This window comes from Argopecten irradians, chromosome 13, assembly GCF_041381155.1.
Source record: "Argopecten irradians isolate NY chromosome 13, Ai_NY, whole genome shotgun sequence".
Classification (NCBI taxonomy): Eukaryota; Metazoa; Mollusca; class Bivalvia; order Pectinida; family Pectinidae; genus Argopecten; species Argopecten irradians.
This window is the reverse complement of record NC_091146.1, coordinates 18,679,502-18,704,307: the sequence shown is the minus strand read 5'-3', so window position 1 is coordinate 18,704,307 and position 24,806 is coordinate 18,679,502. Positions and strand designations below refer to the sequence as shown.

General features: G+C 34.0%; 1 protein-coding gene across 1 annotated transcript in view; it reads left to right on the top strand.

The window, feature by feature from the left end:
- The first annotated feature begins 2,910 nt into the window (after positions 1-2,910).
- Positions 2,911-24,806, top strand: part of LOC138305989 (talin-1-like) — a 91,102-nt gene continuing 69,206 nt past the window's right edge. Inside the window, 2 exon segments of the mRNA XM_069246300.1 lie at positions 2,911-4,133; positions 21,918-22,181. Of these exon segments, the coding sequence (XP_069102401.1) occupies positions 22,046-22,181 (136 nt within the window). The 5' untranslated portion in view covers positions 2,911-4,133; positions 21,918-22,045.

Sequence of the window (24,806 nt, the reverse complement as noted above, 5' to 3'; positions counted from 1 at the left end):
AGATGATACCAATTTAGAAAGCCTTTTCTATCTCTGGCAAATCTAAGATGGCTGTCATTGCTTCCCTTTGAGTTTAGTAACAAGGGGTTGCAATCAATCAATTTTCAAAGTAGCACTCTCGGTCAACTTCATGGGGCCTGTAACAGCTAGCTGCTTGTGGTGGATGCCAGTTTCCCTGGTTTTGCATCGAGACTAGAAATTCAAAAGATCGACAGAAGAATTGGGGCTTAAAGGTTTATGAATACAAAATAGGGCTGTTTCACTTAACTCATTTACCCCTTTATTATCTTAATGAACTGTTCCAACCTATAGTGTTTGAAGAGTTCAAATGTATCGTCAGGGGTGAGAGCTTAGATAGGAACAAGTTATTCAAAATCATTGAAAAAATGTACATTCATATAAAGGCTTTATCATCAAAAAGATAGGAGCACAAAATGTCTCTCTGAGCCAGGGTACAGTTTCATGAATACTGGTCTAGATTTTTAGAGACAAGAAACTCAGTATGTCATTTATTGGCATTGCCTAATCATTGTTTCCATGCATGTATAATGAAAAACTACTATTAAAACAGTAGCCGCAGAATAAATTTATCAAACATTAAGTCTCATTTACTTTGTAATGAACCATTCTGCTGTCTTAACAAAAATTGCAATGTTGCAATTTGTTCTCTATTGCATCTTATGCCAATAAACATTTCACCAGTTATGGATTTTTGTGCCATATGGACATTGTCAAAACTCGGCACACAGCTTTATAGTATTCCATTGATTTTTGTGTTGTCAAATACACTCTGAGTGCTGTTTCCTTTACAAATAACTCTAGTATGATAGTACAAAAATGGCCTCGAACTACAATCCATCATTGTCACTATCTTCAACTCAGTCACCCCCTATAATGCCATAATGAACTATTCTAGTCTTAGAAAAAGTAGAGTTCAAATGTGTGTCTAGGGGGTATTGTGTGAGTAAAGATTTTTTAGTTGTTGCATTTTTACCGTAGAAGCTTGTATTATCCTATAACTAAAACCCTGTCTATTCCAGCGTAATATAGTAATTTTGATCCTGTATAATCCAGAACCTGTATATATCGGTCGAATATGCTGGTCCTGTTGACATCCGGTTTAGACAAATTATACTGTATTTGTTTCTTGGTCCAACACAAGATGTGGAGATGTCCATGATTCTGACTGTTATGACCATATATGGTCCTGACGTATTTCTATCTTGGGTTCCACAGTGACCAAAATAATCAAGATGTCCTGACAAAGTTCAACAAGCCCTCAACCTCTTGGTAGTTAGTTTGAATCGCATGTAGGACAGCTAGCTACTATAGGTACTAAAAGTGTAGGTTGGTGGATTTTGTTCTGGAACTTTGGCTTTCCTTCACCACCTAAACTGGGCATGTCCTTAAATGACTGTTAAAACATTGACCAAACCCATTCCTATTTCTATTAGAGGTGGGGGGCATTTAATATGACTGGCAGACAATTTTAATTGAAGTCTGTAACATTAATGTTTTCTGTCTGTAGCAGTAGATAATGGAGGATTGTATAGGAGGAGGAGGAGTATTTTAAACCCATACTTGTAGGCTGGTGTAGCTGACCTGTATATATAAATATGTATATGATAGATCTGTGGCAGGCCATGGTGGTATACACACACACAGAACTGCCTTGTCAGCAGTATCAAGTACTAGCCATAGTAAAACACTTGTTAGTCTGCAGATGTCAAAATGGGGTTGGGGGGGGGGGGGGCTGTAACCAATAGATGGACGGGGGGGGGGGGGGGGGGCTGTAACTATACATTCATAGTGATGGCAGTAGCAATGACGGGGTGGGGGGGTGGGGGCTGTGGTGACATATATATTGCGTGTTAAATTTAAATACATAGGGGAAGGAGACAGTTTATGTAGAAGAGGTGGGGCACTTTAAGGAATTATAGGGGGAAGAGCACTCAGCAAAATTATTATAGATATAAAAGGAGTTAATGAATAAATAACTGTATGAATAAATGAATGATTGTTTTAAAGAAAGAATAATTGAAAGAATTGATAAGTGAATTTACCTAGACATGAATGAATACTTTTAAATGGAGATCTCTTTCCTCTAGAGCCCCTATAGAAAATCTACAATATAGGGGTCTAATGGATACTAACATGTGTAAAGACAAAGTGGTATATGTGTACATGAGGGGGCGTGTATGGCCGGGAGATAGATGAGGGATGCTGTATGTATGGACCAGCCATCAAAGGTTCCATGGAGCATGGACTATTACAGATCTGGCATGGCTGCCAGTGGTCGGTAATTATTCATATACAGCAGATCTGTTAAAAACCTGTACAAGTGTGTACTATAACATTACATCGCGGTGGAATGACAACACCCATATATAGCAGTGAACTTTTCGTTGGAGATCAAATGTTTACGTTAGTCGGGGACAGATATTAATTCTAAAGACCTAGGATAATATTTTGGAGCTTTTTGTTGAAAGTCGTTTGAATTAATGCAATATAGCTGTTAATAGCTGTCTTACAGTGCCAGGCATAAATTGTGGAACCCGTGTGTTGTGGGTGTTGATCAACGGGAAAGTTAACCTACGAACCTGTGATTGCATTGTTTTTGCTGCTTAAGTTCTTAGGTGACATTTGTGGAAGGTCAATTCAATTAGCGTTAGCAAAGCAATCGAGGATTATAGCTGAGGAACTGAGGGAATGATGTTCAATTCTCCTAGGTGTTGTGTATGGAGATGTATATATATAGATGTACCAGCTAGATCAAATTAAAATTTTCATGTAGTGAAATATTTTGTATTGATAAAAATCAAGCAGACTTAAAAGAAACTCTGAAGTATATGACACGTATGTGTATGATGTGGAATATATAACTTCGTTGACAAAGATCTGTGTCATTCAGAAGTATGGATGTTAAAGCTAAAAGCCCATAGCAAACAAGAGTTGAGGGCTATACCCACTTGTTAGCATTTATCAAGATCGACTAATGCAAGTGTTTTCTGTCAATTGGTTTAGTGACTGGTTCGGGATTAGGGGCGGTTTCCTGTACACAGTCACATGATCTGTGCATAGGACTATTGTGGATCCCGAGGGTCCTGATGGACTTTGAGCGGTAACCCATCCTTAGGGCCTTATAAGGCACAAGGCTGTTTCATCATTCACTGACCTTTAATGGAGCATACTAGCTGATAATTGATAAATCCAGGCAAATTAGTACTGTGGGAAACATTTGAATATTTCTACTCGATGATCCAGAATTATTCAAGCATGCTAAAATGTGGATGCTCACTACCCAGTTCGACCAACCACGACAGCCATCAATACTCTAGATCTCATGTGCCAATGTGATGCTGGAAGTATTTGGACCACAGTCATCCAGTGGAGAGTGATGAAAGTGGCTAGAGAGACACAGGCTCCATTCATACTGGGACATTTCCATACAAGTTTTTTGTGTGTCGGGGCAAGTCACATGCTGGCTGAACTACTGTGTTACTGCCATGCTGCTGCAACTTTCTAGTGATGTTTTAACTGTTCACAGAAGCGGAAAAATATTTTTAGTATTTCTATAATTACATTGGTTGTACACCGAAAAAAAGTAACTTGTTTCTAACATCAGGATATACAATACCTACATATTGGACATGTTTTTATTTTTAAATCATTGAAAAATATTTTCATCGGTTATCCTTTTGACAAGTTTCCTTATGGCATTTAATGTTCCGCTTTGAAATGGGAATGTTCATATTTCAAACATTGATACAGAAACACATGACATTTATTTCTGTGGATGGATCAAATTCATCAACGGTTTCATCAATTCACACGCCACAGACGAAACCGAATGAGAAGAACATGGATAGCAGAAGCTCCAGTAAGGCTCCATCCTCAGAGCTGTACAACGGAGATTTTAACACAGACATTTACTACGAAATTAAACGAATGAAGAGGGACACTCCCATAACTTAGGAGCCGAAAAAACAGTCAAGGGAAGTCATTGATTATATCTCTGGTAGGAGTCGAATAAAAAAAAAATGGGCGTTGGTGACTATAGTTGACGGTGCTGCCATCTGTAGACTTTGGTGTCCTTCACATCGTATGTAATGAAGTGCGATCATTTCCGCATGGTGAGTGACAGAATTATGCATGAATTTCTCTTTATTTTGTCTTTAAATAGCTTGTTCTTTTTTAGGATTCTGCTATATTTATTAGTATGATTTTTAAATATGAAAGATTGCTTCTACAATTGAAGGGAATGAAATTGAGATTTCTAGTAATCAAACCAAATAATTGGTATTGTGATATGATGAACTGTATATATATGTTAATTTTGGAATGCTTGTGGCATAAAATTAAAACTTACAGGAGATACTTTATAAATTTGGTTGGGAAGGTTGGGGGCCATTAATAGTAGTGGTATATGAGTGATAAAAAAGCACAATGACAATTTGTAAAAGTAAAAAAGAAAAAAGAAAAAAAAAAAATATGTAGGTTCTGTTTATGTGAAATTTTTTATCTCTGAAAAAGAAAATTAGTGGATTAGTGAAAAACTCTTGCATGGAGGAAAATGGGCTAACAACATATTGGTATAATGAAAGTTTTTGTTCTAAAAAAATAAGTAGATTCCAGACATGTAATCTTAAGATCTATATCAGAATTTACTTTTGTTAACTTGATCACCCTAGAAATGATTATATACAATGTAGTGTGGGGGGGCGTGAGATACGAGACTGTTGAGTGAGCTTGGTGTGTGGTACATGTGATCAAGTTGGTGTTGTCGGGAGAGAAAGTTACAGGGTAGGTTCCAAAGTGGAAATAAAGATTGTGATCTTATAATACAGGTCTGTCTGTATACTTAGTACCATAGTTTTCATCATATACAAACTGTTTCATTATGTGTGTTCGCTATGAACTGCCGGTTGGTTGGGGTGGGTTTGGGGTATATATAGTTACCCATATGTATCCAGGCTCAATCTGTCCTATCTTTTCATTTTTGTTACATATGTTGCACTAATTGGGGGTGGGGGGGAAGCAATTAAGGTAAAAACATAACCTACATATGCATTAAACTCTTAGCTATAGAGCATATATACTTAACTATTCTGCCAATACAATACTGAACTAAAAATGGGTGGTTAGGGCTGCCAATACAATACTGAACTAAAAATGGGTGGTTAGGGATAGAATGTCGGACACCTTAACCACTTGGCCAAAAATGGGTGGTTAGGGATAGAATGTCGGACACCTTAACCACTTGGCCACAGCAATGCAGAGATGGAGGGGCGCAAAAATTATATCTATAATGTCAGACACCTTAACTGTATAGTCATCATGGCCTGTTACCAATATGAAAGAATATAACACAAAGTTGATGGTAGTAGCATTGTGGCCTAAATACAGCACTTTTCCATGAAAACATCAAAACAAGTTTAAGAAACTATAAAAAAATTGTTTCAAGATTCATTGTTTAAGAATCAAAATATTCTTTATTATCAATACTTCATGACTGAGATATCTTTTATTATGGATGCCGAGTGCTATCTCAGTACGATAGAGGAAACACTTCTCTGGCTGTAACTACAAGCAATAAAACAAACTTGTTTGGTGTCCCATCAATAATTAAGGTAGAGCTTCGACATCTCCCAGGACAATCTGCGTTTAAAACATCCTAACTCAATTTACACACCGAGCCAGAGAGCAGAAGACACTAGCCCTATCACATTATAGGCCGTCCCAACTATGTTTCCAGGCAAGGGTTTCGGGAGAATAACAGTTCCATATAGTGTACTACAGCCACGACAATTTACGTTAAAATCTTTTGTTGCATTTGGGAATAAGTTATGGTCGGATATAATCGGTATTCATGTTCGGGACATGGGCTGAATTTCTTCACCAGGTGGCTCTGTTGAGTATTGTTTTCCAACAAGTTTAGAGTACTTCAATAATTGCAACAGTTCACAAATACTTTTACTAATAAGTTTCAATGTGAGAGATACGAGTTTAAAATAAATTGAGTTTTTTTTAAAATATGATTTTTATATTAGGTGCATGCACTACTGACTTGAGATTTGTGATATCATTTCTTGTTCCTGATAGTTGGTGTTGTGTTCTAATTACAGAAACCTGTAATCCCCCTATTTATGGAGTTATTGCCCTTGACTCATTATATATGAAAGTGATTGTTGGATTGTTTTATATCTATCTAAGAAAGGTACTATCACATTTTGTGTGATTTCATCAGAATATCATTAAAAAAGAAATAAAAAAAAATAAGAACAGTGATTTTGCATGTTTTAGAAGAATATTTGTCACTTGTAATCCCATACAAGATATGAATGGAAATTGAAAGGACAGTTTTACCAGATTGCTTGAAATACAATACAAATAGTTAGAAGTATCAAACTGACTTTACTGTCCCTGAATTAGATCATCAAAAATTGAAATAAAACCTAATTCTTCTGTCATTCTGTTGATACCATTTTCAATAAACTATAAATATCTGTTGTAATGTTGAAATATATGAACTAACAGATTAACTATAAAATAAAATAGCTAATTTATAGCTTTTCCCATTTGTCATCTGATTCAGCTATTAAACTGGACTTAAAAGCCTGTATCAAATGTACCCATTCGATCTAATGATACGGGACTCTATGGAAACAGATGGTGAAAAAGAGCAATCCAGTGCTTTAGGGAATTCCGGAATTTTGTACCACTGTGAAGGGATAAGGACAATTATAGCCGTTTAGCTCTTTGTCACGTGTTACTGTGGAATTGGTCCGTAGATCGAGTTCCGAATGTATTGTTCAGATATTGATCCCATATTGTATTGTTGCGTATCTTGATTGATAACTAACGTGTATCACAGTGACTTTTTCCGGTGCATTTGGGTTAATAATGGGTTTATCCTCTAGATAATTTTGTGTTTTCCCAATTTGATGTTTATATTTATTATAAATAAAGAAATCAATCTTAAAAAAATCATATAAGGATCTTAAACAAGAAAAAATGTAGCGTTCCCAAAATCTAAAAGTTAGACCTGAATTCATTTTGTAGGGGAATCTGACATCAGAAATGATTTTAGTATTAAACAAAAATGGATAGAAAAAAAAAATATATATATATATAAATATTTTGAAGATTAAGTTCATTTATTGAATATTATTTGTCATTGAATATTTATTCAGTGGAACAATAAAAATGATTCAGTTTACTGAAAAATTAGTTTGATTCAATTGAATTTATACAATGTTTTCATAAATATCATGGTCCTGTTTAATCAAAAGAATAATGCGATACTACAAAGTCAAGTACTGCATGGTGTAAAATTTACGTAACAATTGCAAATGAGTTGTTATTTACATACATTTAGCTATTATTTATAAAAACACTAGCTTTTAAGAAAAAATTCGTAATTGTACAGTTAATTGGTTTTAAACAATTAACTTCCTTTTTCTGAGAAACAGCTAGAAGATGTTTTCTGAAATACCATAAGCGATTTGATATTGTGGGCAATGAAATTTCTTAATACTTCCTTCTTAGAAACAAGTCTATTTTAAGACTGAAATAAAAACAGAAAGGAATTGTATTTGTATCCACTAATCCTTTATATTATAATACTTCTTTATAACAGGGAAATTATTAAGTTCTATATTATATGACTTGTGTCTGATCCCATTTATATGTATATATGCAAATGAAAAAAAAAATGGAAAAAAACCAACAACAAACAAACAGGAAAATATTTATGCAGCTCAGTTTAGATACTTTAATATGTCTGTCACTGAAATTTGTAGATTTTTGTAATATTTTGATAATGAGAGTAAAATAATGAAAAAATTAAAAAAGAAATCTTTATATGTATGCACATATCCTTATTGGATGTATGTTATCATGCTGATCACAATAGTACAGGAAACTTATAAATATTTTACAGTAGTCTAGAATGTGGTCTTTTTGTTGAGTCAGATTTAATGAATTGGGAGAGAAAGTGAGGAATCAAACTTTGAAAATATGTGAGAAAGGAAGAAATAAGTGGCAAAAAAAAAAAAAAAAGAATTTAAAAAAAGTAGATTTCAAATGTTTATGGTGCAAAGATGAATCTCTTCTTCATGATATACTGCATTACAAATAAGCTGTATCTTGGAGCCAAGAAATTAAGAGACAACATTGAAGCAATGAATTTTGATCACCAAATCATTGTGATTGATGTTGTCATCTGCCAAGGCAACATAATACCAGTAAATTAGGCTTGGCACAGACGAGTTAGCCTTTCACCCCTCTAATCCATAATGGATCAGTCCTGATCAATGAAAGATGATACCCATTCAAATTATAAAGGGATGGGACAAGATGAAAATTCTTGTGATACTCGTGGGATACAAATGTTTGTATCCATGAGATCGGAAACATTTCTTAATCATGGCCGCATCTTACCACCGATTTATGATCGACCAATCAAAAATGATTTTCCTCTTCACTGCAGAATGTCTCGCTGTTATTCAGCCACAGTGGCACTGCTCAATTTCAGTTCTTGGTATTAGTTTTGATCTCGATTGAATATGTACAAGAAATATGAATGTATTGGCCTCCCGACACTCCTCTATCTCTTGTGAATAAAAAAGGACATGAGAAGTCCGAACTATTCTAAAGACATTTCAGATTCGTGAATATCGCCATCTCAGGAAGTCAGCCAAGTTGAGGGGAAATTTTAATATCGATTTATGTAAAGATTATAACCATCTGAGAATGTCCAGACATTTAATTTCATTATATCACCCTCCACTTTCTTATCCATCTATACACCGTCTCAAGCATGTATAGAAAACCTTGCAGGTTCAACTTTTATGTTTTTAGTAGCCAAGTCTGTATATTTTGTGCTGAGCCAAATTTGATTCCATTGTGTTGTTTAATTTTTTTCCATTTCATAGGAATATTGGTCTTGCGTGATCACTTACTTATGAATATGTTTTTAAGAAAACGTATATTCACATATTTTTCAAATTCCTAGCAACACATCTTCCTTTATTTGACATTTGCTTGCTGAAAAAAATCCCTTCTTTATGAATAAAACAGATCGTAGGATCTGAACTCATTTTGAGAACCCATTCACCCCTGAAAACACATTTAGACTTTTCTAAATCAAAGACTAGACCAGCCCATTATGAATTTCAGTGATGAACAAGTTGAGCTTTAGTTGAAACCTCTGTAAAAAAATATCATCAAATTAGGCCAGATACTTTGGATGAGATTTAAAGAAAATTTCTGGTCCAAAATATCTTATCTCTTTTAATAATTCTTTCAACTTGTTTCCAGTTAATTGAGTTGTTTGGAAAATGACCTTATAGCTATAGATAGCATAGTAATTATAACTACAGACAGAGGTATTTTAGTACATATTGGAATATTGTGTATTTCATAAAAAGTGCTTCTAGAGACAGATGCTTATGCATATGCTCATAAAGAAAAATGAAAAAGAAATCAATTACGTTTAGAACTGTAATGTTTATGCAAAATATACATAGAAGGCTATACTTCATGCCATTTCAGCATTACAGTTAAAAAAATGCTCTGTACATATTGTGGGGCCGCGGTGGCCGAGTGGTTAAGATGTCCCGACATATTACCACAAGCCCTCCACCTCTGGGATGCAGGTTCGAATCCCATGTGGGGCAGTTGCCAGGTACTGACCGCTGGTCGGTGGTTTTTCTCCAGGTACTCCGGCTTTCCTCCACCAACAAACCTGGCACGTCCTTACATGACCCTGGCTGTTAATAGGACGTAAAAATAAACAAACCAAATGTACATATTTTTTGCAGGGTCGACATATAAGTACAATTTGGGGGTTTCTAGATGCTAAAAATGTGGATGAGGGCCAAATACAATTTACAGTTGCTAAGTCCCACCTTCCACCAATGTTTTGTGTCATCACCAAATCAAGAAAATACGAGACATCATAATCACCTAAAGTGGAGCTAAATGACATTAAAATTAAAAAGAAATCTATCTTTGAAAATGTATCGAAAATACTTGGGGTGAACACTGTATGTATTGCATATATGTTTTGGGGGAAAGTTTTAAGTTTCGAATAAGCAATGCCAAATTTGGTATTACATACTCTTTGTGCATTTGAAATTATAAAAATTAGCTCATGCCAAAATGAATATATCGATATGATCCTTTGAAATGAATGAAATAATATCTCATTACTGGTTAATTATGGGGAAAATGTAATGAAATACATGAAAGAAAGCATACTTACTGTACGACTGAATTATTCATCAACGCTAAACTTTTAGAGACAACACTTATGTGTACATGTTTATCAAACAAAAAATTGTACGCTATAACTACTGCCACAATAAAAATGTCCGTTTGTTGAAATTGATCATCATTTCAGCTATAAAAGAAAAAGCCACTAATATATTTCTGTGCTGTATATTTTATTGGAAAATAAGCACTTCGGCTTCATTATTATCGTCATTGATAACAGCGAACAAGTATGTGAAATTCGGGACAAAATGTCAACTGGTAAAGTTCACAGCTGTAAAGGACACTTTGTATATTGAAAACGAGGCTCTGTCACATTGTATATTGAAAGCGAGGCTCCGATTGCTCTGTGGTGTAAATGCCAATGGTACGACTCGCATGCATAAATAATGGGTAGGGAGGGACGGCTATGAGACAGAGGACTCATGACTTTGAAGGCATGCTGCAGTTGGTGTGTCATTCATATCTGTCGTATCTGCCGTTGGCGTATCGTTCATGGATGATGGATCATAATACACTGAGAGGGGGAATTATTTCATTATTGTATAAAGACCAGACCTAAATGCCACTAATTTGCCGGTATTTATTTCAATAACTCCGACTAAATTGATCACAATTAAGCTTATAATCTGTAATTTCACTCTTCTTGTTTTCAAACCATTTATAAAACGACCAGCCAACCTGGATCATATAGCCAAGAGGCTTGGTTTTCGCTGTATGAACGAAGAGCTCTGAAACTCTATAAATCCATTAGAAGTTTAGATTGGGTTAAATGGTTCTCAATATTTCATTGTCATTTTAGTTTGATAAGATAATATTGGCTGTTCGTGATAGTTATTTAAATAAATATAAGCACACAAATTATATTAGTCATTATATTGAAGTCAGATTATTTTAGTTTGATTACAGAAATTATTTGTCAAATATTTGATGTTAGTAATTATTACAAATAAAAACAAACAAATAGGGAGTCAGTTACATTTCATTGATGTCAATTTATGTAAATGGCCCAAATCGGATTTATTATTCAAAATCACTTTGAAATTATCGAAGTGTTCTCATTTCTGAAAAAAAATGTATTCTTGATAATTATAAGCATTATTTTTGTCTGAATTTTTTTTTTCTACAAAAATTGTGTTCCGTAATTGATTTCTTAATTGATTTTCTTTATTGATTTAATAAAAAAAAGTTTAGATCTGCATGACAAATACACCTAAAACCACTGAACCAAAGGGTTTCTTTGTCAAAGTTAGGTTAGACCAATGGTATTAGGCCTACTTTAGGATCTTTACTCCATGGACTATTGTTCTCATGAACGAAGCTCATCAAAAATTTTGTTCAGCATTGTGGAAAAATCCTACAGGAATTATATTTTCATGAGTTGAAATCGAACTTTAGTATGACAAGCACTTACTTACATTGGACATATCTGTGAAGGAATCTGTCTATTAAATGTAGACAGATTTTATGGTTATGATGACCATTAAAAACAAGTAGACAGGTTTAATGCTTAAAGTTTTTAATGCCTTTTTGATCATTACTGGTATTATCACCATCAAATTTCACAGCTAATAGTCTAACAATATTTTATGGCTGTTTAAATATCACGACAGAATAGGACAGTCGCTCCACTGAAGCAGACGGCCCTGGATTGATACTGTTCTTTTGTTCGCGGAATTCCATCATAACTGCCTAGGTTGGTAATTCTCCGTAAAGTCTGCGATCGTAATCTTCTGAGTTGAGTAGCCTGGTCTCGTTTTCAACGTCATCAAATGGAATAGGGACCACTTTACCATTCTGTAGAATACTGAACATCAAAAGACCGAGATGAGGAATATGACGATAATCAAATTAATACTAGCCCTTGGGAACTGTACCCAACATTCCTTCATAACGGGATCGCTTTGTCAGAGCATTAAGCTTACAGTTATGTAAATGAGGCGTTTACTGAGATCAGAAATCGGGGAATTCTGAATTTTGGTCTTTCATCGCCATTCAGCAGAAATAGAACTCTTATCCCCAAGGGATTTAGTTGTAGTTCAAGAAATTGTTTGATCATTGTGTTACCTCAAGGATTTCTGTTAGTGTGTAGTATTCTAGCTTTAAAAATTCCTGTTTTTTAATTGTTGACTTATATAAAATAGACCAGGATAAAAAAAACACCACCAACATGAAATTTCTTATATAGAATTATCAATGCCGTCATTGCTATACCAAGTCATTGACTTTTTTCACGGCCAAATAAAAGTCCTCCCCATCAGAAAAGTTTGCGGCATATTACCAATTCCTTGGAAATATTTCATCAAATATGGAATTAAATCTTGTCAGCTTTGCAAAATTTAAAGAAGAAAAAAAGCAGTATTTCCCAAACTCAAAAGGCATCGGGCACCACAATAGTTGAATAGAATAAATCAATGATTTAAAAAACACAGCTTTAGGTCAGCATTTCTGCAAATGTCTCCAAAATGATGATATATATCTCTTCATTCCTTGTCTGATTTATTTTTTGTTTATTTGTAGTTTGGTATTAATTATTTGTAGATTTAATGATAGAATCTTCTATCTGTATTTATATAAAAGTGCCTGACCATTGATAGACCATCATTGAAGACCAGTCTAGTACAACCTTTCAGTCTTCACTCTCCAAACCTGTCCAATCCATGTCGGGATGAAAAGTCCACAAGATCCATATATTCATGCATTCATATTAAAAAAGTCTAGGATATGTCGATGAAGGATCTGATAAAACGTTCTGTGGTTTTCCTCGGAATAGCGAACAGGATTTATCAGGATTGACGATTGGCTGATGTGAAGAGCATTTCATGAATAATTTCGTAAAGAAATCTGATGATTTTTTTTTGGGACAATTCTATGTAGGACACGACAATCTTAGCACACAAAGTAAATGGATGTACATTTCCTAATTGAGGAATGCTTATTTTAAAATCTGTCCAATCATTTGATTTCAATAAAATGAAAGGAATAGATGATTTCTTTCAGATTTTTCCATTGGAGAAGTTTATATCATTGATGAGTTAAATATGGGGAAATTTAAGAATTCATTCTAACAGTACATTGACAAAAAAGATTTTCAAATTTTAGTGGTAATCCTGCCCCTTGATCAGGACATACAGAAAACAAAGATGTTGACATCATTTAAAGATAGCATTACTAGAAACACAAGGAAACATATATAGTGAGGGAATAATACCAAAGTACTGCTCAATAAACTCTAAAAACTTTTTATGAATCCCTTAATTTACATATCAAAAAGAGAAACAAACCTTCCAGATAAATGACATGTTATTCCAACCAAATCTGTATAAAATTTATTTGTTACTTATTTTGTAAAAAGGAAATCAACTGCAAAAATCAAATGGACAAAAATACTTTTATAATACATTAAACAATCCACTGTCTTTTGGATCTCTTGCATTGCAATGTTTTGAAATTTTGAAATATTGTTAGTTATGTTATAAGAATGAAAAGTCAAATGGACTAAAAAAAATTGCATACTGCATTATTTTAAACGATCCATTATTCTTTTTGCATTGCAATGTTTTGAAATAAAATGGCTGAATATCACATGAAAATAGAATATAGTGCACTTATGTGTACACGACAGATGGTCGAGCTGTTCGTAATGAGATGCGTTTTTGGTCGCCTCTCGTAGCTCCAAATGCCTTCGAACACGAACCATTTGTTGAAAGAGTAAATTGCATGGTATTTGTAATTTTCCTGTTTCTGAGTGGTCCTATTTGTATTTGATTACATGTGTGATTTTCTTTGTTGTGTGACTGACAGTAAAACGAACTAACGATTGTTTGCTGACCTTGATTGTACTCTGCCACAGAAAACATCTGTGGTGTAGATCAAGGTGCTGAAATCCAACCACAAATTCGTATTGAAGAGGAAAATACGAAATTTTCTCCTCTGGAAATTTGATAACTATATATACAGCATAAAAAGCCTGAAATATTTTTTAATAGTTCATTACTTAAATTCTAAAAATTGTGATGCTGGACCTCTGAATCTGGTGATTCTCTAAGACTGTCATGTTTATTTGCATACAAAATAAATGATGAATAAAAAGAATTATTCATATAGTCCAAATCTATGATACCTATTAACCATATAAGGTCATTGTGGTCTCAGGGTGCTGGATATCTATTTATACATGTATTGAGGCCTCCTAGGGCTTAACATCTGATTGGATGGAATATTGAGAACAACCCCAGGGATTGGTTGGAATTTACAGGGACATTTAGGGTGGTTGTGTTCGTTAAGTGGATTCGTGAAACTATTGTTAAAGTATTTCTAGAGTACATTCTAGGTTGATATATTACGTTTCACCCCTGAAGATGCATTTAGGCTCTTCTAAATCATAGGCAAGACCAGTCCATTTTGAAATATCAGGGGTGAATGAGTTACTAATGGGGCTGTGATTTAGTTGTTCTGACCACTAGTGTATATATATACAATAGCCCTCCATTTCTAAGAAGGAAATTTTTATTCCAAAAAGGGCAGTATTTGCGGATATGGAAAGTAGGTCGGTGGTCTCTTCTCAGGTTACTCCAACTTTCCCTTGTCTCATAACCCTGTGATATGTCCTTAACTAATTCACCCTTGAAAATTCATAATGAAAAGATCCAGTCTTTGAATCAGACAAGTTCACATGTGTCTTCAGGGGTGAATAAGTTAGATGACAATGGCTGTTAGAAAGATACGAAATAAAAACAGACTAACAATTTCAACTTTGAACATGAAAAGTCTTTTGGAAGAGTTTTGTTAAGTTAATTAAAATCTTTGTTATGAGAATATCTATGATGATATCAAACATAGCGGAGCACTTATTCTGAAACACCCAATGTCACAATGATGTTATCAATCAAGCTACATGGTTTACAAAAATTGCAGGCATTCATAATGTCACAGCTGAACTTTATCTGGCTGGAAAGTTAAATAAACATGTTAATGGAGGGGGGGGGGGGAGGGGGAGGGGAAAAGGGGAAGGGCATGGAAGTAAAATTTGAAGAGGAGTGTGGACATGAAACAAGGAATAGGGGAGAGGCGGAGAGTTAGAGGGATAGAGGACCATGTATGGAAGTATGTCTTTAATTTGAGGAGTATATATATGGAAAGTCTATGGATATGGAACTTTGTAAAGGAGTAAAGCGGTTTGGGGGGGGGGGGGGGGGGGGGGGGGGGGGGGGGAGGGAGGTGGAAAGTTGGGGGGGAAAGTGGCATCTACAAGTTAGAAGCGGTTTGGGGGGGGGGGATGGAAAGTTGGGGGCATCTACAAGTTTGGAAGCGGTTTGGGGGGGGGGGAGGTGGAAAGTTGGGGGCATCTACAAGTTTGGAAGGAGGATATCAATAGACAATGGAAGATATGATGTTAGGGACATTTATTTAAACTTGAAATGGAGCTGTATCATATGGAGAGACAAAATTTTGGAAAAAAGAAGGAGGTATGGAAATTTATTTAAAATGTAAGATTACGAGCTACATGTCTGTATAGAATGCATATGGTGATCAAACTTTGGAAAGGAGAACGACAGGAAGGTATGGAAGTATAGCTATTCAAACTTAAAATGGAGCTTAATGTATATGAATCGGACATGAAACTTAAGAAGAAAAAAAAGGATTGGGGATATGGAAATATATCTAAAATTTGAAATTAGGAGCTGTGTGACACTAATATCTATAGTACTAAGTATATAGAAAATGTACATCAGTATAGTACATGCGATGGAAGTGTTGGCCGTTTAAAGTTCATTGGGTTTTTTTTCTGTGTGACAAACTGTTACATTATAGTACTGTATCAGTGGGGAGACGGACCATTGATTCAGGCTCTTGTGACACTAGTACAACAAGGTCCCTGTACAGGGGAGGATACTTCATCACCAGGCAATAATAACCCAGCATGTGCTCCCCGCCACAACAACAGGCAAGGTAAATATCTCTAGTATATTGTCTACCGGCCTTTGAGTTTTCTGTTCTCAGCAGAATGTGGGTTTGATGTTTTGGGGAGTTTTATGTTTGATTGAGTGACTGTATTATATAGATTGGCTATTTTCTGTTCAGTATGTGGTGTGTTTTTTTCAAAAGAAGAGAGAAAGAGGGGGGAGAACGGGGATCATAGAACTAACATGTTGTTTTTTTGTCCTGAAGAATATTTGTTTGATGTAGGGGGCTGTTTGTATGTTCACGTCTGATCAAATGTTGGATGACGTGTCTATATATTGTATATATGAAATGAGTAATTTTTATGGAACTTTATTACATGTACATGATAGAAAGCTACTTGCAGAGATGTTATGTATGATGCGATTCAGAGCAGGGAGATACTTTCGAAGTTTGTTTGGAAATAAGTTTTCTCTATAAGAAAAAAATTATTCTTGTAATGAGAAAATTCATTTGCTTTATTTTGTTCTGTGCTTCACCATAACGTCTTTAATAGGAAATAACAGATTTAGTTGGATGTATTAGTACAGATGGTTTTCAATGGAGTTATCTCCCTTGAATTTTTTTTTTTTCCTTTAATGAAAAATTATCTTCAGATTTTTGTGCGTGGTTCTAAATGTTCTGCTTCTCTCCCACTCAACAAAATTGTATCGTCGATCTAGTTATTGTAATTTGATATCAACTTATTGAAATTGTATACTTGAAAATCAAATTCATATCCTGTAGCTGTGATGAACATTTATATGATATACAGCATACATGCCTGAAAAGCAATCATTTTCAAATTTGAATTATTGTACGAAGAGAGGAAATTTTTTGAATTGATCAAAGTCAAAGCAAGAGTACAAATGAAACCAGAAATGAAATTTTTAGTCTTTATGTTTTCATATTTCACTGAATTTGCTGGAGTCTATAAGATATATTATTCAGTCATTTAATTATGATATTTAACTCAATCACCCCTAAAGAAACATTAAGACTTTTTTTAATCAAAGACTAGACCAGTCTATTATGAATTTTAAGGGTGAATAAGTCAATCATCACAGCTCTACAGAGTTAGCTATACTGAATAACCTAAATATTTTCTGATAGAAACTTCACTAAAACTGCAAATATTAACATTAGAAATTCAGTTACTGTTGAAAAGGACTGATTGACCTGAATTATTTACTTGTTATCAACTTATGACTGTTGTTGGGGATAGTGTTTTCTACATTCACCCCTAAAGACTGATAATGAACTTTTCCAACCTTTGAATCAGAAGAGTTCAAAAGTGTCTTCAGGGGTGAATGAGTTTTTCATAAGAATTAAAAATAAAATGGAGCCATAGAAATGAAAATGAAAGTGAAACAAAATGAGTGAATGTCCGATTTTTATCTGCTCTTCCAGATAGGTATAATAAGTTTAATCAACCATTAAAATTTGTGTGGAAATTTCCACTTTCTCATCAAAAAAATATTGTTATAAACACAATCAATACACCAGGAACAGACAACTCTATAGTATGCAGGTACAATCTAGTCATCTGTCCTCTTTCTGCCAGTGCAGGTAGGTACATTGATTGTGACATCATGTGATCACGAGCATAACATTTTATTTTTACAGAAAACATGTTTTTCTTACAAAATAATGGTGATGACGTCACAATGAAACATACACGAAAGGGGGGGTAACTCTGTAATATGCAAAGACGGAAAACACATTTGATCGTGATAGTGATATATAAAAATGTAATTCATTTTGATGGCATTATTCAGTCATAATTTTGACATCATTCTCCCCTGTTCTATAACATTTTGATTGAATTCTTTAGTTGTAGAATGGTGTCATGTATTTTGACAGTCATACACTACAGCTTCACATGCTGAGACATTTGTCATGGGGAAATAAAACCAATCTGGCTTGTCGTAACGCTGTGTTATGCGACCGATCATGATCAAGACATGGAGGGCACTAAAAACAAACACTTTATCTAACTAGATTATTCTTGTTTCTTCAAACGTGATTACGACGGAAATCTTAACTCTAACATCCGAGGCTAAATACATTGCTATTGATTTTCTCAGCATGTCCTTTGCGTGCAGTGCTACTCAATTTTCAAGTGTGTTTCATGATCTTTTAAGTGTGCATGTGTCGCGACAGAAAAACAATTCATCAACGCCTAAAGTTTGATTTGTCAATCCGGGAAATAAGGAAGAGAGAAAATTAGATATTAGTGGAAAAAATAAGCGAAAAAAGCTGAATGTTGACAGAAGACTTTCATTAAATGATTGGAACTTTGTTGAGATTTTAGAGTAATACATGCATTAGAAATGTAATAGTTTTAATGTTTGGAAACACCCTGTTCTATTGAATCTCATATTTCAAAAGATTATTTTCAAAATTCAATATGAAAAGCATGATGAAATAATATAATAAATTTAAAAAGTATTCTTAAAGTACATTGAAATCAACTAATTCATAAAAAAAAAAAACCAACAACATTACTTGCACAAAATTGAAATGCTTTAATGTCATAATCATGTAATTGAAATATTTTGAAATAAATATTAAAAATTTTGCTGATAAGAACATGTAGGTTAATTGATTTGAAGGTGGTTTTTAATGCATTTTGAAAAAAAAAAAGAAATTCAAAATATGTTATAATTGTGAAGGGTCCCTACAATATGACAGTTTTAGGTAATGATTGATATGAACAATAATCGTTATCGTGAATAGTAATTGCAATGGAGACAAAGTGTTGATTGGCTGAAAGTACATTGTTGAATATTAAACATTCAGATACAACAGAGTGGTGGCATACTAGTAACTCTGTCCAATCTGATCATCAGTTTAAAAAAGGCATCACACAAAAAGTGCAGCAAATGTGTTTTGCTATTTTGTAAGTGGAAAATGATGTTGTTATTTCAGTAATTGATTTGTCAATTATTTTTGAATGCTGTCAATTTACCAAATTTTGTAATCATGTTCTGATTTAAAAAAAAAAAAAAAACAAAAAAAATTGAATTATGCTTTGAAAAATATTGATAATCATCATGAACAGTGTTCATTTCAAATTTCAATTGACATTGCATAACAGTTGGATTAGTTTAGTGATAAATATAAATGTAATATCTAAAATTCTAAGTTAGACCTGATAAATATAAATGTAATATCTACAATTCTAAGTTAGACCATTTCTGTGATAAATATAAATGTAATATCTACAATTCTAAGTTAGAGTGATAAATATAAATGTAATATCTAAAATTCTAAGTTAGACCTGATAAATATAAATGTAATATCTACAATTCTAAGTTAGACCATTTCTGTGATAAATATAAATGTAATATCTACAATTCTAAGTTAGACCATTCCTGTGATAAATATAAATGTAATATCTGCGATTTTAAGTTAGGACACGTCTTCTGTCCTTGCAGTGTCTATATTCCCCACCGCGCCTGTGGAGCAGCGGAAATGGTATAACGGTTACAGTGTATGAATAAAGAACGATTGATTGAAACTGTGACATACAATACCTCCCCATTCTGTCTGTGTCTATATCCTACTCCCGATTGGATTAGGCCTCTGGCACAATGTGGACTTACTGCGGAGTACATGAAAAATCTTATTGAGCTTTAGGAAAACAATACAGAAAAAAACCATGTTCTCTAGAGGAAATACAAAGATGTAGGAAAACAATACAAAAAATAACAGAGAGAACAGTACATCTGAGACACAGGGATGTTTTCTATGGTTCCAAAAATGTTTTGAAATCTCATTTCCCCCAAGAGACAGATTTGGACTCTTCTTATACTGAGACTGGAACAGTTCATTGTGAATTAGAAAGAAAGTTAGAATATTAGTCATTAATTCTAAATGTTTTTCATATGAATACAACTTTAAAAATTGAGATTTGAGAATTAAATGTATTAAAATGTTTTTGGAAATTATCTACAGTATTGAATGAAGCCTGCATGACAGATTGAAAAAAAAAATCTGGCACATAATTATAAATGAACATTTAGCTAAGAAAAGATTCATGTATGTGCTTTTATATTAAAAAACCCTTTTCCTCTGATGTTGACTAAAGCTAAATTTGATGATCAATGTATTTGAATATTGGCTGTGGTAGACCCTGGAAAGAGTTCAGTGACTTTTATCCTGGTACACTAGCTGTTTTTAATGGATGTGTCGAGCCATTGATTATATACAGCTCCAATGGATATGGCCGAAGTTTCAAATTGATTTCTTCAATGTGTAACTGATCAGCAGCCTAATTAAGGCGGACAATGGGACTACATAGTATTGGATGATTTATGGAACTCTTTTCTCAGTGGAGGTAAAAATGTTTAGGCAACTCAACAAATACATTTCATATTGCTTGATCTTGTAGGGAATATTAACTCATTCGATCACCCCTAAAAATTCAAAATGAACTCTTTCAACCTTTGCATAATTTCAGGGGTAAATTAGTTCTATTAAATCACAGCATTGTATATATCACTGTGTAATTGCAGAATTTTCCTCTTGCAACCATTGCATAGACATATTGTATACCCATAGGACTCTAGATATTGATGATAATGGCACCGTTGCTTTTTAATAATCAAGTCATCGAACTCTTCTCTGAATGGAGGTAGAATAAGTATGTAAGAGAAATGGCATGATGCACCCCAAACTCACAATGCTTCATTCTACAGAATAATCCCTGTATCAGCACTTAACAACTCATCGGAAACAAATCTGTTTTAAACTGATCTGAAAACAAATAGTTTTTAAACTGATGGGAAACAAATCTTTTTGAAAACTAATATTAAATGAGTTGCTTATTTTGGTCTTGTAAAAGGACATTCAATTTCCATTAGAAATTTTTGTTGTCTCAGATATACTGTGCAGAAAGATTGAGACGGAAACTTATTGTTCTCTAAAAATGTCATGTCAGCATATTTTGAATGTCGTGATAAAACAGGTTCAGTATCAGCTACGATGTTTACAGCACTCATGGATTATTTTGTTATCTTCACCATTATATTAAGACATTAATAAACCTAATCGGGATTGTTGTAATAAAAAAAATGGTCTGAGATGATGAATGTTTACTCTGTGGATGTTTTCATATTAGAATTGACATTGATTTTCATAGTATTCAACACAAGCCAGCAGGGAGTGATTCAATCATTTCAAATTTTGATTACTATTTGCTGGATTTGTTTTCTTGTCATGTATGGCATCGGTGTCTGAAGTGATTGTTCTTTGTTTTTCACAAAATACAGAAGATTTATTTGGAATACCTGCGGTTATATTTTCTACACTTTTTAAACATATCGTATTCCACCGAATTAGCACTCAGATCATTTAAAAATATGAAAAAAAATAGGGTGCACTAAATAGAGTCAAATACGGGCTAACCTTACATAAAAATATTACACAATGTAAGCCATAAATCAATTGGCAACAAATATAACCAAGAAACCGAAGATTTTTCTATATTTGCTGTTTGTATTTGATTCGAGACCAGAAAAATTGGCACCTCAAAACTTGGGAGGGGTGTTTATTTCATCAAATATAATAATTTTTATTCATTTCATCAAAGATGTATGCATTGTCCATTGAGGTAACATGATGTCTACTATATGAAGTTATGTTTTAAATTGTAATATCTGATATTCATGGCCAATTTTTGTTGTATTTTTCAGGCGTGCCAACAACAGAGGCAAGATCAAGAGAGAAACCATAAAATTCAGAACAAGAGAGCAAAAAAACAGAACCCAAGTGACGAGATTTAGGAACACGTAATAAAAACAGGCGCACTTGCCGATCCAAGATGGCTACCCTATCGCTGAAAATCAGCGTGGTGGGGAACAATGTTGTTAAGACGATGCAGTTTGAGCCGTCGACCCTCGTGTACGACGCTTGTAAAATCATCCGAGACAAATTAGTGGAAATACAGCAAGGAAACAGTAAGTAACTGACAGGATTAAATTCCTGGAATTTATCTTGAATTTCATTTTCGGAAGGAAGCGTATTTATTTTTTTTTCAAATCCAATTCATGAAATTATGACTTGTTCATGCTTGAGATTAAAGGAATTTATGCTCTCTTTTAATCACTGAATACTGAAAATACACGTTTGAATTTTTTTGGATGAATTTTTTTTTTTAAATGCATCCATTGATCTTAAAGTGTTATAAGTATTTTACTAGATATAAACAACTTTTTTTTTCATGGAAAAAGGTAATAGAGTTTTTTTTAATAGAAAAATGAATTAGATTTAAAGCATTTCTTCCAAAGCTGGTGAGATATCAAAGATTTTTGTATCTTTCAAGCATCCAAGTCATGCTGACCATGAAATTTAATGTTGCAAAACACGAGACCGAATTTATCTTAGTTTTGTGTATTCTCTTTAATACTGTTAATACCATAGCATTACATTAATGGTCTTTTTCTGTACCCATTACCTATAACTATTCATTCACGAATTCTCAGTAGTGATATTTTCGTATCCAAAACCTCCATAGGACTTAGATGGCATAAATCACTTTGAACTTTCCATACCATGTGCTCGATCTCTTTTATACTGTTTCTGTTCCATTTTGCCATTTTGTCCGCTGCAAATGTCACATGGCCAGCTCATTTAGCCCGCGATCGATTTGACATTATCAAAACTATGAGAGAATAGTTTTATAATTGACTGTAATATGACATATCTGTAATGGGCCTCATATCGACCAATCAGAAACTAGATCAGTTGATGCATGAGGGCGCGCTTTAGTGGTGTATACTGGCCGACTCGGTGTGCATAGCGGCTTTCCGATTCATTTTGACATTTTTGTGAAAAGGTCACAAGTTCCACGACCAATTTAGTAAATTATGAATGCTAGTCTGGAAACCAATTATAAATCATTTCTGGATTATAGTTTCTTTAGCAGTGTATTGTGGAAGCATTTTTTTGTTCTGCTAATTTCCAATTTCTGGATAGCTGATTTGCATCTCTTTTTAATTCTGAAATGGTGGTCCAAATGTTTCATAAAGTTAATAGTTAATGGTGCATTCAATTTCCATGTTCATGGAACTTTAGATGGTTTTACTTAGTAATCTAGTTATATACATGAAAAAAATATTTTCATGAAAATATCGAAGACTTTACAAACCAATGCTGGGCTATTAGAATTATTTTCTGTGATATTTGAATTTACATATACCGTATTCGACCCAATAAGCGCCCATGGGCAAAAATTGAAAAAAATGAAAAGGTGCTTAATAAGAAGCAATTATTGCAAACCTATACAGTTTTGATAGTTTTGGTTCTATGCCTGGGCAACTGAAATGAGGCGGGCGCTTATTTGGTCGAAAACGGTATGTATATTTCTGTTTTAAATGAACAGGTCAAACATTGAATTTTGATTTAGCAACAATAATCAGTGTTGCTGTTTAGAAAATTTAGAAAGTGGTCTATGTAAGAAAGTGGTCTTTATACAGAGGTGACAGCTAAGGCAAGTCTTACTGAGTGTCGTTATCCTAGTCTAATCTGTTGAGGTCTTGAAAATGTTTTACATGTATGGATTTGTTGGCAAACCTAAAGTATGACTGAATCATTGCTGGCACTTGACAAAATCTGACTAAACAAGGTGAACTCAACATTTTTGATGACGTGGCAGACTCTTTGAAAAAAACCTCAAACTCATGAATATTCATGAATATTTGTGTTTGGTGGTCATGCATAAGCTTAGGCTGTTATGTGATTGTCCATGATATTGACAATGTTAAACCCCAAGCTAACATATAGATGCAGGGGTTTTTGTTCATGTGAAGTGTGATTATTTTACTCATTAATATTCATGAGGTATATTTGATCATTAATATTCATGAGATATATTTGCATAATTTTCACAGTGACATTTTTTTTTCTTTGTTTAATGTTTGGACAATGATGTTAGTTTTGCTTGGTATTCGTATGGGGCCGCGGTGGCCGAGTGGTTAAGATGTCCCGACATATTACCACTAGCCCTCCACCTCTGGGATGCGGGTTCGAATCCCATGTGGGGCAGTTGCCAGGTACTGACCGCTGGTCGGTGGGTTTTCTCCGGGTACTCCGGCTTTCCTCCACCAACAAACCTGGCACGTCCTTACATGACCCTGGCTGTTAATAGGACGTAAAAATAAATAAACCAAACCAAAAGTATTCGTATGGATAAATTCATAGAATTGATAACAGAAAAAACAACAAAAATGGAAGATCGCAGTATATGAAAACAAATTGTACGAGTATAATATTGATCACATTGGAAACAGTTCAGTAATGATATTTTGGTCATTCTTAAAATTTAAAGTAAATAATGAAGGAATTTCCATTAGTGTGAAAACAACATGTCAAATTATTATTTACCTTGCAAGAAGCATAGAAATTCTGAATTTTTATAAATGTAGATATTAAAGGAGTTTCTGATACCGCTGAATCAATTATGTATGGAAATAGTCTGCACATAAGAATAAGACTAGAAATGCTGTTAGTATTGATGTGGCCAATAAAATGTATTCTACTCAGTATTGATAGGGCTTTACACTACCGCGTTGTGTAATAGTGAC